This window comes from Herpailurus yagouaroundi, unplaced genomic scaffold (assembly GCF_014898765.1).
Source record: "Herpailurus yagouaroundi ecotype Mexico unplaced genomic scaffold, PumYag 205, whole genome shotgun sequence".
NCBI lineage: Eukaryota > Metazoa > Chordata > Mammalia > Carnivora > Felidae > Herpailurus > Herpailurus yagouaroundi.
This window is the reverse complement of record NW_024412436.1, coordinates 898,147-913,062: the sequence shown is the minus strand read 5'-3', so window position 1 is coordinate 913,062 and position 14,916 is coordinate 898,147. Positions and strand designations below refer to the sequence as shown.

The 14,916-nt window shown below is 36.4% G+C and overlaps 1 protein-coding gene across 6 annotated transcripts in view; it reads left to right on the top strand.

The window, feature by feature from the left end:
* The window catches only part of SUCO (SUN domain containing ossification factor), a 93,077-nt gene that overhangs the window by 58,345 nt on the left and 19,816 nt on the right, over nucleotides 1–14,916 (top strand). For all 6 annotated transcript variants that reach the window (XR_005783569.1, XM_040451672.1, XM_040451670.1 and 3 more), the window contains 5 exons: nucleotides 2,173–2,241; nucleotides 3,024–3,114; nucleotides 5,607–6,767; nucleotides 9,871–9,958; nucleotides 13,024–13,128. Coding sequence is in view for 5 of the 6 variants with exons in the window: in XM_040451672.1 (XP_040307606.1) it covers nucleotides 2,173–2,241; nucleotides 3,024–3,114; nucleotides 5,607–6,767; nucleotides 9,871–9,958; nucleotides 13,024–13,128 (1,514 nt within the window). In the remaining variant the exon portion in view is untranslated. The remainder of the gene's footprint in view (nucleotides 1–2,172; nucleotides 2,242–3,023; nucleotides 3,115–5,606; nucleotides 6,768–9,870; nucleotides 9,959–13,023; nucleotides 13,129–14,916) is intronic.

Below are 14,916 nucleotides of genomic sequence, written 5' to 3'. Positions count from 1 at the left end.
TTTTTGTGGGTGAGTAATGTTCCATTGTGTGTGTGTGTGTGTGTGTGTGTGTGTGTGTGTGTGTGTGTGTGTACTTCATCTTTATCCATTCATCAGTCGATCGACACTTGGGCTGTTTCCATAATTTGGCTATTATAGACAATGCTGTTACAAACATTGGGGTGCATGTATCTCCTTGATGTAGTATTTTTGTATTTTGAGGGTAAATACCCAATAGTGTGATTACTGGATCATAGGGTATTTCTATTTTTAGCTTTTTGAGGAACCTCCATATTGTTTTCCTGAGTAGCTGCACCAGTTTGTTTTCCCACCAGTTTGCAAGAGGGTTCCCCTTTCTCCACATCCTCACCAATACGTATTGTTTCTTGTGTTGATTTTAGCCATTCTGACAGGTGTGAGGGGATATCTCATTGCAGTTTTGATTTGTATTTCCCTGATGATCAGTGATGTTGCACATCTTCATGTGGTCTGTTGGCCATCTGTAGGTTTTCTTTGGAAAAAGGCCTATTTCAAATCCTCTGCCAGCATATTAATTGGATTTTTAATTTTTGCTGTTGAGCGATAGTTCCTTACATATTTTGGATATTAACCCCTAATCAGATATATGATTTGCAAATCTTTTCTACTGTTGGAATATTGGTTGATGTTAAAAGTGGGTTTATGGGAAATAACAGAATTTCCATTGCTACTTTACCTTCGTTTGTGAGGAAATACAGTTTTTTCATTCCTGTTTTTTCCCATGCGTTAGCCTAAGAATCAACCCTGCTTCTTTGTTTACCAATTTGTCAGGTCGAAGGGCAAGGGCAACCTATAATCCTAGACATTTATAAAGCAAGTACAAAGCTTTTGTGTGTTATACTAATGATTGGAAACAAAGTACCACTCCTTTATTGTCTTTCATATGTAGAACCATAATTATGTAAAGTTCAAAATTTATGACTGTCTACTAGTCATCACTTTTCAAACTGTCTGAAATTTCCTACTACTTTCTCCTGCCTTAAAACATATATCTACATAGGATCAGCTCCAGATGACAGTGCTTGGCTTCTTCTCAACTTTCTAGATAGTGTGCCAGCTTTCCTCCCTTACAGCCTTTCCTGCTTACATCTGTGGTTTTCGCTGAAAGTGTGATGAAAACCCTTTGGATCTCTTAGGAAAGGAAACCAAGGCAGAAATAACTGATGAGTCTTAATATGTAGCCCTTGCAGATCTTAATATTTTAATAGGAGAAATACCTGATACTGGTGAATTAACTTCTAGTGGAATATCCAAGATTAGATTGGTATTGGAAGTTAATGTTCCTTAAAATTACATCCTAGAAGGAAGCCACCTGTTCTCAGCACCAGCTTTTTATGGAGTTAGGTATTTTGTGGTACACCTCTACCTTTGGCTGCTTATTCAGGTACTAAGGTTTGTACCACTTTACTCATCATCCAAATATCGTCTTTAGAAAGAGAGGCAGAATTGGCAGGTATGCAGATTGCTTTATGTATAATGCTGAAGGTGTTGTGACTTTGACTTCACCTGCCAATTCCCATACCCACCCAATTCACAAAAGAATTGGTACCATTTATTATCTATTAAACATTATTAAAAGTTATCAAAGACACTTGTTTCAATGCAGTCACGTTGGGATTTAACCATATTATCAATAGATATGTTCATAGTTGAAAATAAAATTTTTCTGCTGTCCTTCAGATAATAATCTTCCCATTTTGTTTATTTATACCTGTAAAAATCACCTGTTGAGGGAAACTGCTTCTTCACGCTTTTTTTGTTTGTTTTTTTTCTAAACTGTAAAGCCTTTAAAAAAGTAAGTTTTTCTGTACAATATTAATTTTGGTTGTCACATTTTTTTCCCTGTCCAAATCCAGGCTGTATGTTTAATTTTACTTGAATTTTGTAATATGCTAAAGATAGTGTTTTGGCAGAAGTTTCGGGGAAGCTTTACCAAAAAAGTATAATTAAGTTTCTGAACATAAAAATTCAGATTTATACTTTCTGGCTGAAATTTGTGTCCTATATTGGACTTATATAGTGAGCTGGACAAAAAGGTAATTAGTCCAGAAAATGCAAAAAGACCATTATAAATGGTTTTTTGACTATCTGATATTAAGCTTTATAAGAATATTTAGGTGTATTGGTATTTTTTCTGATTGAATTTTGTTTTAGATGCCATTCTAAATATGGTGAATATTGCTGCTAATATTCTGGGAGCAAAAACTGAAGACCTGACAGAAGGTACCTCATCATTTTATGGGTCTTTTAAATCTCTGATACTCAAGGGGTCATTCTCGTTATGAAAATTAATTAATAAGCCAAGCAGTGTGATTTTTCATTTAGAAATAAAGAGATGATGCAAAGGAACTTACCAGTCTTCTGTTATTCATTGTTTATATGAGTTTCACAAATTCTTACAACAAGGATCTTCCTGTCTATATGAAATTCATGAATTTGTTTTTTGACTCTTCCCTGCTGTAGAAGTAATAATTTTATCCCTTATTTCTTTCCTGAGGTTTTGATGCCCCAGTGGTACTTCATGCATGCTTTTCTTTTATCAAACAACTACCCAATTTAGAAGGTGATTTTTTTCCCCTACAGAATGCCAAGTAAGAATGTCAGTAACAAGGAGAAACCATCTTGCTTTTTTTTTGCTCTTAGAAAATACTTAGTTCCAAGTGCAAACTTAAAATGACCCATACGTTTCTTTTCATTCTTTTTCGTAACTCCTTTAGGTGTCTAGAAGTCATGTTAATCATATAAGATTACATGAAATTAATAGTCATTTGACTTGTATTAATTATCTGATAAGTTGAGAAAGAATATGCATTATTTGTAGCTCTGACTTTGTATTATCATTTCTTTCTAAAAGAACTTTGATGGAAGAAAATAAAGTCTGCAGTAGCAAACCTGTTTGACTTTTTTTTTTCTTCCCTGGAAACTAAAGTTCTTTACTTGTTATAGTGAAATATCTTCATGATATAGCTTTTTTAAACTCAACGTGGGTATCTTTCTTAAAATAGGAAATAAAAGTATATCTGAGAATGCCACTGCCACAGCTGCACCTAAAATGCCCGACTTAGCTCCTGTTTCAACTCCTGTTCCATCACCTGAGTAAGTTCTATTGTGATATTAGAGTTCTGTTAAAATGGAGAGCTAAGTATACATAGAAAGATACTTTGGATTTGTGTGTGAAATGATAATCTATAGAAAGCTCTGAATCAGAGGGCAGGCATTCCACAACCACTTAAAATTATCGGTGAGTTGCCTTTTGGGTACTGGGAATGCACTTTACTCCAGACCACATGTTTGTTGTTTTGAAATTATGTATTACTTTTATTATTCACAACACTAAATCTTTTCCTTCTTACAAATAATTGGCCTAATTCTACAGGTATAGGTTTGAGGACAAATTTTAGAAGCTTGCTTTTATTAAGTTCAAATTTAAAAACATTGATTAAGTATATGTGTTGTGCCTAGAAAGCTATAAAGGGTACCCTGAAATACCTAGAGCGTGATTCTTAAATTACGTGTTTGTCACACAGCAAACTCTTAAGAGTGTTTAGTTTCTTAAATTGAATTTGATAGAGGTGTTTCCCCAGGTTGCAGTGGGGCACTTTGGGCAGGAATATCTGTCATGTAGTTAACATAAAATATCCTCATTTTTTTAGTCTTTTCTACCAAAGATGATTAAGGGTTTTTGCCACCTCTACTTCTTATCTATAACAGATAGGCTCATAATGACTGGATAATTGGGCATTGTTTCTGTAAATTTTGTATATTTCAGTAGATGTACTCTCTCAGAACTCTGCTTAACGGGATAAGATTTTTGAACAGGAATTATGTAACGAAACCTGCAGTGGGTATGGTTTGAGTTGTAATTCCTAAATACCATACTGATACAGAAATGAGATTTTTTGTGCTTTGAAGGGCACAGTGACAAATTTGTATCCTGTGTTCATTCTGAAAGAGACTAAAGATATTTATTTATTGGATGACTAGAGAGAAAATATAGCATTACTTGTCATCGATTCCTAGAAGATACTAAGAAATCTGTGATTGCTAGTTCCAATTTTGTAACTAGGCTTCTTCAGTTAATAACATATAGTATGTCTTTATTTTTCAAAACTAAATGAAACCGATTTCATTTTATATATGTACACACACACACACAGACACACACACACACACACACACATGAATGTTGAAAGATACCACATCACACTAATGTAGTAGTTTTTACTTTTCTATATTAGAGTTTGATTTTAATAGATTTTTTTGTATAAAATCTATTTGCTTTTAAATGTTTTTTTTATTTGTTTTAAATTCTTTTTGATGATTATATGGCAATTTCTTTGAAGAAAATAAATGAAAATGAAAGAATCCATGATAGGGTGTCATTGTTGAGTTACTGTGAAAAGATGACTGATTTTCTCTTTCCAGGTTTGAGTTTTTTAAAGTATAGCTCCGATTAGAGCATGTACAGATGGTATATAGTTTAATTTGTACCGAATTAATTCACTTTAGTTTTTCTCCCTCCCCTTCTTCAGATTCTGCTCATTTTCACTGTCATAATTTATATGGTACATAGTAAGCAGTAGAAGATATTTAGAGATTATATATCTATATATCGTCTATTTAAAGGAACATAATCTAATTTACTGTTTCACTGTCAACAAGATGAAAATCTAGCTTTTTAGGTACTGTTTCATTCCTACCTTTGCTATTGTGATATTAGTCTATTCAAAAACATTTCCTGGCATTCTTAGTAATTTTTCAAAGTAGGAAAATTGTATATGAAAATGTTTCTTTTGGCATTCAAATTGCATTATTTGAAAAAAAGATTGTACCTTTTGTGCTGTAAGGGCTACACCTGGAAATTCATTATTTTTTTTTCTGGAATGAACCACAGAGATTATAATTTACAACACTGTTCCCACCCGTTCCACCCCACACACTCCCCTGCCTTACATACATACGCTAGGGCTTAGAGATGGGATTGAGTTACAGATGGGGCACTATTATTATTAGCCAAGATTTTCATTAGAGTGATTAAGTATTTGCCTTTAAGTAATAGATAATTAGCCCAGATGATATTAAGATCATTTTGGGGAGTTGGGGAGGGAGGGATGCTGATAATCGTGTGTGTGTGTGTGTGTGTGTGTGTAATGTTACCTTAGAAATCCCCTAATCATCCACAGAAAAATTTTCTTTGAGAAATCTAGCTACCTTTCAAAAGTATGATACCTAAACACAAAGTGCGTTCATAAGTATTTAGAACCTTGGATTCTAGTTCTAGAATCCACGTACAAGCAATTCTTAAATAGATATTTTTAAAAAGTAAGTTTCATTTAGTAAATATGGTCATTTCAGTCATCTGGCTGATCTCTGATAAATGAATGGCCTTTCTGTCACCATTTGTGAGTAATACTTCTTTTTATAATGAAAATGATTTGTAGGGAAAAATTCATCCAAAAAAGTTTTCAGTTTCTTCTGTATTTTCAGCCTTCCTTTTATTTTATGAATGAAACATTGATTTTTTTTAACGCAATTTTAACTTTAGATTTCTAATTAAAGTGATGTGTAATTATGATACATATTTCTAGGTTTGTAACCACTGAAGGACACATACACGATACAGAGCTATCATCACCAGAGACTCCAAAAGAGAGTCCCATTGTACAGCTAGTTCAAGAGGAAGAAGAAGAGGCAAGTCCATCTACAGTGACCCTTCTGGGTAGTGGTGAACAAGAGGATGAATCATCACCCTGGTTTGAGTCAGAGACACAAATATTTTGCAGTGAACTATCTACAATTTGTTGTATTTCTAGTTTTTCTGAATATATATATAAATGGTGTTCAGTTAGAGTTGCTCTTTATCGGCAACGTAGCAGAACTGCTGTAAAGAAAGAAAAAGATCATCTTGTGTCAGCTCAACCATTACCGCTACCTGCAGAATCAGTGGATGTTTTAGTCTTGCCACCTCCAAGTGGAGAAATGGACAGCAAGAATAATGAAAAGGAAGCTGAAACTATTGTTCCAGGTGACTTAAGTAGTATGCACAAAGGTGATTTGATTAATCACAGTGCAGATGCAATTGAACTTGAACCAAGCCATCCTCAAACTCTTTCTCAATCTCTTCTCTTAGATGTTACTCCAGAAATCAATTCATTATCTAAAATAGAAGTATCTGAGCCTATTAAATTTGAGACAGGACCTACACCATCTCAAGTGATCCCCCTGGAGAGTTCTGTTGAGCTTGTTAATAAAACAGAAAAAAAGTCTGAGAGTTTTAGTTCTGTAGAGAAGCCAACTGTGATCTATGAAACAAATAAACTTAATGAAGTAATGGATAATATTGTAAAAGAAGATATAAACTCCATGCACATTATCACAAAGCTATCTGAAACAATAGTGCCACCTGTAAACACTGCTACTATGCCAGACGGTGAAGATGGGGAAGCCAAAATGAACATAGCTGACACACCAAAGCAAATTTTGACTCCCGTTACGGATTCTTCTTCATTACCTGAAGTGAAAGAGGAAGAACAATCTCCGGAAGATGCCCTTTTAAGAGGGTTACAGAGGACAGCTACAGACTTTTATGCTGAACTGCAAAATTCCACAGATCTAGGATACACTAATGGAAATCTTGTACATGGATCAAACCAAAAGGAGTCAGTATTTATGAGACTTAATAATCGTATAAAAGCCTTAGAAGTTAACATGTCTCTCAGTGGTCGCTATCTGGAGGAGCTTAGCCAAAGGTAAGCTTTATCATAATTAGCACAGTCCACTTTGCACTGTGAGGTAAGAGGCATAGTATGATCTGTGACTAGAGGAGGAGAGGATTAATTATCTCATGATATAATAGTAGTCAGTGCCATTTTAGCTGGAGAAAGAAAGTTATTTGGATATTGATCAAGGACTTAATTGATTTTTAGGGGCGCCTGGGTGGCGCAGTCGGTTAAGCGTCCGACTTCAGCCAGGTCACGATCTCGCGGTCCGTGAGTTCGAGCCCCGCGTCGGGCTCTGGGCTGATGGCTCGGAGCCTGGAGCCTGTTTCCGATTCTGTGTCTCCCTCTCTCTCTGCCCCTCCCCCGTTCATGCTCTGTCTCTCTCTGTCCCAAAAATAAATAAAAAACGTTGAAAAAAAAATTTAAAAAAAAAATTGATTTTTAGAAGTACTAAGTGTTGTAATATCTATATCTATATCTATATCATCTCTATCTATCTATATCTATCTATATATATATATTAGGGTGACAACAAGTTTGAATTTAATCAGTTTCTTCTTTCTTCTGTTGTTTAACTTCAGCCACTTTTACTGTTTGGTTCCCACAGTACTCATGGGGACATTATAGTATTATATAACATGTGTATCTATACTGTATATGTAATACCTATATAAACTATGGATGTTGCAGTTCTTTTTTTTTTTTTTAATTTTTTTTCAACATTTATTTATTTTTGGGACAGAGAGAGACAGAGCATGAACGGGGGAGGGGCAGAGAGAGAGGGAGACACAGAATCGGAAACAGGTTCCAGGCTCCGAGCCATCGGCCCAGAGCCCGACGCGGGGCTCGAACTCACGGACCGCGAGATGGTGACCTGGCTGAAGTCGGACGCTTAACCGACTGCGCCACCCAGGCGCCCCTGGATGTTGCAGTTCTTAGTGAAACTAGATAAGATATCAATTAAGAGTTTAAGTAAGTGAAGACTAAAGTGGACTGAACTGGATGATTAGGCAGCATTTGCAGTCTTTCATGTCTTAGAATCTTAGTTCTAGTTGTGATAATTTATGCTCTTGTGCTCATAAGTGCCAGTGTGCTTATGCAGTGATTAGAGCCCCAGTCATAGTTCTACTTTTTCCCTGTACTTGTTTGCTCTTTTTTATCCGTTAAGTGTCTGGTTTTCTCAGGACTTCTTTTCCAACATTTTATAAACACCTAGGCAATAAATGTCCAGAGTATCTGAAACACCACCTTTCCCTACTCCTTTTAAATCAAGATGCCTCTAATGAGATGTCACTAAGGTCATCATTCTGTCCCAATGGGTTTCCTCCTAATCCATATATACAATTTATTGGCAAATTGTTTGTGCATGTGCATGCATGCCCACATAGGTAGGTACCTCACACCTGCTTCTCCCTGACCCATCAGCTGCCTTAAGGGAACCACAGAAATTACTAATAATTTTTTTGTTTTTAATTGAGATATAATTAACATTAATTTCAGGTATACAATGTAATGTTTTAATGTTGCATATATTGTGAAATGATCACACATTAAGTCTAGTTACCGTTCACTTACTACATAGTTACAAGATTTTCTTTCTTTGTGATAAGGGCTTTTAAGATCTGTTCTTAGCAACTTTCAGATATACGGTAGAGTATTATTAACTGTAGTCATCATGCTGTACATTACATCCCTATTACTTATTTTATAACTGGAGATTTGTACCTTTTGACCCACTTTATCCATTTCTCCCATCCCCCATCTCCTACCTCTGGCAGCCACCAGTTTGTTCTCTTGTATCTATGTGTTTGAGGGTACTGTTATTATTAGATTACACATATAAGTGAGATCATACAATATTCTTCTTCTGATTCATTTCACTTAGCACAATGCCGTCCGGTTCCATCCTTGCATTTGTGCAAGTGGCAAGATTTCCTTTTTTTATGGCTGAAAAATATATTGTATACAGATACCACATTTACTTTATCCATTTATCCTTTGGTGAACACTTAAGTTGCTTCCGTGTCTTGGCTATTGTCCATAATGCTGCAGTGAACATGGGAGTGCAGATATCTTTTCAGGTTAGTGTTTTTCATTTTCTTCATATAAATACTCAGAAGTGGAGTTACTGGATCATATAGTACTTCTATTTTTAATTTCTGAGGAACCTCCCTACTGTTTTCTGGAGTGGCTGTACCAATTTACATTTCCACCAACTGTGCACAGGGGTTCCCTTTTCTCTACATCCTCACTAGCACATGTTATTTCTTACATTTTTGGTAATAGCCATACTGATAGATAAGAGGTGATCTCTCATTGTGATTTTGATTTGCATTTCCATGATGATTAGTGATTTTGAGCATCTTTTCATGTACTTGTTGTCCACCTGTATTTCTTCTTTGGAAAAAGGCCTATTCAGATCCTCTGCCAGTGTTTTAATTGGGTTGTTTAATTTTTTGCTATTGAGTGGTAGAAGTTCTTTATGTATTTTGGATATTAACCCCTAATCAGATACATTATTTCCAAATTTTTTATCCCACTTGGCAGGTTGCCTTTTCATTTTGTTGATGGGGTTTTTTGCTGTGCAGAAGCTTTTTAGTTTGATGTGGACTCCATGTGTTTATTTTTGCTTTTGTTGTCTTTGTTTTTGTTGTCAAAGCTGAAAAACCATCACCAAGATCAGTGTCAGGGAGCTTACCACCTGTGTTTTCTTCTGAGTTTTATGATCTCAGGTCTTACATTCAAGTCTTTAATCCATTTGAGTTACTTTTTGTAGATGGTGTAAGAGTGCGGTCCACTTTCATTCCTTTGCCTGTGGGTGTCCAGTTTTCCCAACACCATTTATTGAAGAGACTGTTCTTTCCCCATGGTACATTCTTGGTTCCTTTGTCATAAATTAATTGAACAAAAACGTGACTAATCTTGGATAGCAGTGAGATGCATAGAATTGATGTTAAGGTAGCAAATAGCTCAAGGAGCTTCTTTATTTTACTTTTATAAGTGTTCCAGGCCTCAACAAAGTCATTTTCAAAAAAGTAGATTTATCTCAAATATTGAAATCAGAAGTGTGTTTGCAGTAATAAATTAATAAATAAGAAATTAAAGCTAATTTAAATCATTTCTTACTCCACAGGTACCGAAAACAAATGGAAGAAATGCAGAAGGCTTTCAATAAAACAATAGTAAAACTTCAGAATACTTCGAGAATAGCAGAGGAGCAGGTTGGTCATCTTCAAGCCTTATTTACTTTTTGTATAAATTTCTTCCGAATTCTGTAGCCCCTTGCTGGTAAGAAGAATAAGTAGTATTTGTTCATTTCTTCACCCTGGTAGGTGTTCATTTCTTCCCCTTAAGCCTGTTAGAGGATGTCATGTTTGGGAAATTACCTAGCTATTAGCATCTGCATCTCTCTCCTATAGAGAGAATTTTCTTGAGCATTGTTCCTATTACATTTCAAAATGTGTGTGTGTGTATGTGGTAGAAGTGCAGTGGACTTTGTTAAACTCAAATCTTCTGTGGTTTTCTACACAGACAGTCTGACTGATTGCAGATGAGAACAGCTGTGTTTCTTCTTTTTAATCCTCATATCTTTTCATTTCTTTTTTTCTCTCTCTCTTGCCTGCAGCTATGTATTGATGCCATAGAATAGTGGCCATTGCCTTGTCATGTTGATTTTAAGGAAACAGTTTCAGTATTGCAGTATTCAGATGTTTATTAAATGTTTTTACAGTGTGTTACTACAATGAAGAAACACTATATTTTTCTAAAGTTTATCCCGGACTAGGGGATGATGAGATGAGGTGAGGAGGCCTGAGGTTTCAGAATTTAGTAGCACCTTACTCTCAGTTCTTGACACATTACAATTGTGGTTCCATACAAATTTCCTCCTTTGGCGGTTTTTTTTCATTGAAGTTTGAATTACTTACGTATTTTGAATACAAGTCCTTTATTAGAGATATGCTTTGCAAATATTTTCTCTCAGTTCATTATTTGTTTGTTTTGTCATTTCTCTTAAAAGTATCTTTTGAAGAGCAGAAGTTTTTAATTTGTTGAAGCCTATTTACCCATTTTGTCTTTGCTCTATAAAATCTTACCTCAACCCAGAGTCATAAAGATTTTTTTCCTCTCTTTTCTTCTAAAAGTTTTATAGCTTTTGTTTTACATTAGGTTTATGATTGATTTTAATTTTAAAAAAAAAAATTTTTTTTTTTCAACGTTTATTTATTTTTGGGACAGAGAGAGACAGAGCATGAACGGGGGAGGGGCAGAGAGAGAGGGAGACACAGAATCGGAAACAGGCTCCAGGCTCTGAGCCATCAGCCCAGAGCCTGACGTGGGGCTCGAACTCACGGACCGCAAGATCGTGACCTGGCTGAAGTCAGAGGCTCAACCGACTGCGCCACCCAGGCGCCCCGATTGATTTTAATTTTTACGTGTTGCAAAGTAATGATCAAAGTTATTTTTTGGTGGGGATGGGGATGGAAAAACATGAATATTCCTTTATTCCTTTATTTTGTTCTGTTCATCTGTCTTTATGCTGATACCAGACTGTTAACTATTACTGTATCTTTATAGGAACTTTTGAAGTCACATAGCGTGAATCTTCCAACTTTGTTCATCTCTTCCAAAATTGTTTTGGCTAATACAGATTTTATAATCAGCTTGTCAATTTCTACAAAAACAACATGTTTACATTTTAACTGGGATTTTGTTGGAATTTATAGATCAGTTTGGAGAATCGACATCTTAACATACTGTCTTCTGACCCGTGAACACAATATTTATTTAGTTCTTCATTGATTTTAATGGTTGAAATGATTTCCCATCTGTATTTTGTCTTTACGATATATATAATATCTGTGCCTTATGTCTCAAAGACTTATTTAAATACTTTTAAATAATTTGTGTATTATTAACAGTATTAAAGATCAGTCTTGATGAGAAGTGTTAATCAACTTACTAAATTTCAAGGTTTTTTTTTCTTTAAATGTTTGTAACTGTCAGGAATTTATCAGTATTTGTCAAATGTGAGTCAGAAGATACAGTTTAATGAATTACCTTTAGCATCTTAAAAAGATGGAAGTAGGATAGAAAGTACCAGTGTATCACAGTAAGGGAAGTGAAACTTTTTGTTACAGTTTTATACATCCATCTCCCCCAAGCAACCCCCACCGCCCCCCAACACAGTTGAGATTTAAAATTTATTTAAATCTAATTTTTTATTGTTTTATTTTTTGGAGAGAGACAGAGACAGAGCACAGGCAGGGGAGGGGCAGAGAGAGAGGGAGACACAGAATCCGAAGCAGGTTCCGGGCTCTGAGGTATCAGCACAGAGCCCAACTGAGGGCGCGAACCCATGAGCTGTGAGATCATGACCTGAGCCGAAGTCAGATGCTTAACTGACTGAGCCACCCTGGTGCCTCGAAAAATTTATTTAAATCTAAATTCGAAAAACTTACTCTGGAATGATAAATGGTTATATGGCTATTTCATACAACATCCTACAGAGTGTTAGATTTCTTTTACTTTCTGTCCTGTTTTCCTCTTCCCCAAATTCATTAGTAAGTTGAAATTTTCAGTACAGTGTCCCTAATGTAGGTTCCTGACCATGAGTATGATGCATATTTCCCTAAAATATACATGCAAATGATATTTTAAATGAAGACATGTTTGTTGATTATCTAAGCTGGAAAGATAGGTGTTTTGATTGATTTATTTTCATTGGGGATTAGTTTAGCATTGACAAGCTCATCAGTTGTGGGTTTTTGATTATGTGACATCATAAGTTCCATCCTCATGTGCAATAAAATAAACTTTTAAAAGCTTGCTGTGAGCCTGCTTTATATACAAAAACTTTTTTCAAAAAATTTTCAACATGTTTTTGTGCTTTGGTTGAAAAACACGTATTTGACGAAATGTTTTGCATATAGCTGAGTATATGCTTGTTTATACATATGGAGCCCAAATTAACTTGAAAAGTATTTTATTAACTTCTATTAGACAGTATTCTACATGGTAGCAGTAAATGGCAACATGATTTCTTGGAGGGAGAGGGGAAGGAGGGTTCAACAATCTCAGATTCTTTTTTTGTTTTGTTTTTTTTAAATTTCTGGTCACACTTTACCATATTCATTCATTAAGAGCTTGCTATTAATATGGTTTTTTTTAATTCTTGAGGAACTTAGTAATTTTTCCAGGTGTTTTTACTTGAATTTACAGCATATTTAAAGTACAGATGAAACTTGCACACACTCAAAAATAATACTTATTTCTTTCTTTATCATAGGATCAGCGGCAAACTGAAGCCATCCAGTTACTACAGGCACAATTGACCAACATGACACAGCTTGTTTCAAACCTATCGACAACAGTAGCAGAATTACAACGTGAGGTAATTGTTATTGCTGCTGTTGTAAGACAAACTGCATTATGTAGAGGTTGTCATAAAGACAAGATTCTTAAGAATGTAGTGTCTAAGATCTTTAACCAAACAAAATTGTCATTTATAGAGAACTTGTTCACAACACCAGAATGTGGCATTTTATAAAATTTTTTTTTTTAATATTTATTTTGAGAGAGAGAGTACAAGCGCAGGTGGGGCAGAGAGAGGAGACCCAGAATCCGAAGCAGGCTCCAGGCTCTGAGCTGTCAGCAGAGCCCGACATGGGGCTCAAACCCACGAACCTCAAGATCATGTCCTGAGCTGAAGTTGGATGCTTAACCGACTGAGCCACCCAGGGGCCCCCAGGATGTGGCATTTTAAAGTTTATATATTAATAATGATAATCTTTTTGGAAAACAAGGCATTCATAGTTTAGGTCTTAGCTAAAATATGGTTATAAGTCAATTCTGTTAGGCCTTTTTCAGACCACCGATACTTCATTTTCAGCTCAAAAAGTCTTCTTCAGTTGCTTAACAAAGCAAAAATTTTGTTGAATTATTAAGTATTTATTGAACATCCAGTGTATATGAAGTGTGAGCTATGTAGTCCTTGGGGCATACAGCAGTGAGTAGTCCCTGGCCACATAAGTGCCTCTCTCCTGGGGGAGAGAGAGAATATATATAGTAAATATATGTTAGGGACAGTAGGATAGAAATGAAATGTGTGCGTGTGGAGTGGCGTGGCAAGGGTTGCTCCTTTAAAAAAATTTTTTTTTTCAACGTTTTTATTTATTTTTGGGACAGAGAGAGACAGAGCATGAACGGGGGAGGGGCAGAGAGAGAGGGAGACACAGAATCGGAAACAGGCTCCAGGCTCCGAGCCATCAGCCCAGAGCCCGACGCGGGGCTCGAACTCACGGACCGTGAGATCGTGACCTGGCTGAAGTCGGACGCTTAACCGACTGCGCCACCCAGGCGCCCCAAGGGTTGCTCCTTTAGCTAGAGTGATTTTGGAAGGCTTATTTATCTGAGGCGGTGGTGTTAGAACTTGAGTACTCAAGAAGACTTAGCAGCCACATGGGCCTAGGGTCCGAACAAACCTGTTACTAGCAGAACTAGGGCAAAGGACCCACGATTAGAAATAGTGTAACATGGGGTGCCTGGGTGGCTCAGTCGGTTAAGCGTCCGACTTCAGCCCGGGTCACGATCTCGCGGTCCGTGAGTTCGAGCCCCGCATCGGGCTCTGGGCTGATGGCTCGGAGCCTGGAGCCTGCTTCCGATTCTGTCTCCCTCTCTCTCTGCCCCTCCCCCGTTCACGCTCTGTCTCTCTCTGCCTCAAAAATAAATAAACGTTAAAAAAATTTTTTGTTTTAAAGAAATAGTGTAATGTGACTCCGTTGATCAAGTGTCTGACTCTTGATTTTGACTCAGGTCATGATCTCATGGTTCGTGGGTTCAAGCCCTGCTTTGGGCTCTGTATTGACAGTGCAAAGCCTGTGTGAGATCCTCTCTGCCTCTCTCTCTGTTCCTCCCCTAATCGGTCTCTCTCTCTCAAAAAAATAAACTAAAATTAAAAAAAGAAAGAAAGAAGCAGTGTAATGTGTCTGAGGGTAGAAAGAAAGCTGGCATGGTTGGAGCGGAGTGAATGAGGGGAAGGAGGGTCACGGATCCAGTCATGTAGGCCTTAGTAGGCAATGTAGAGTTTAAATTTTATTCTGATCATTGCAAGTCATTGGAAAGAATTAAGAAGTGAGGCTAAAGTCCGGGATTGTGATGCCTCCTGCTTTGGTCTTCTTCT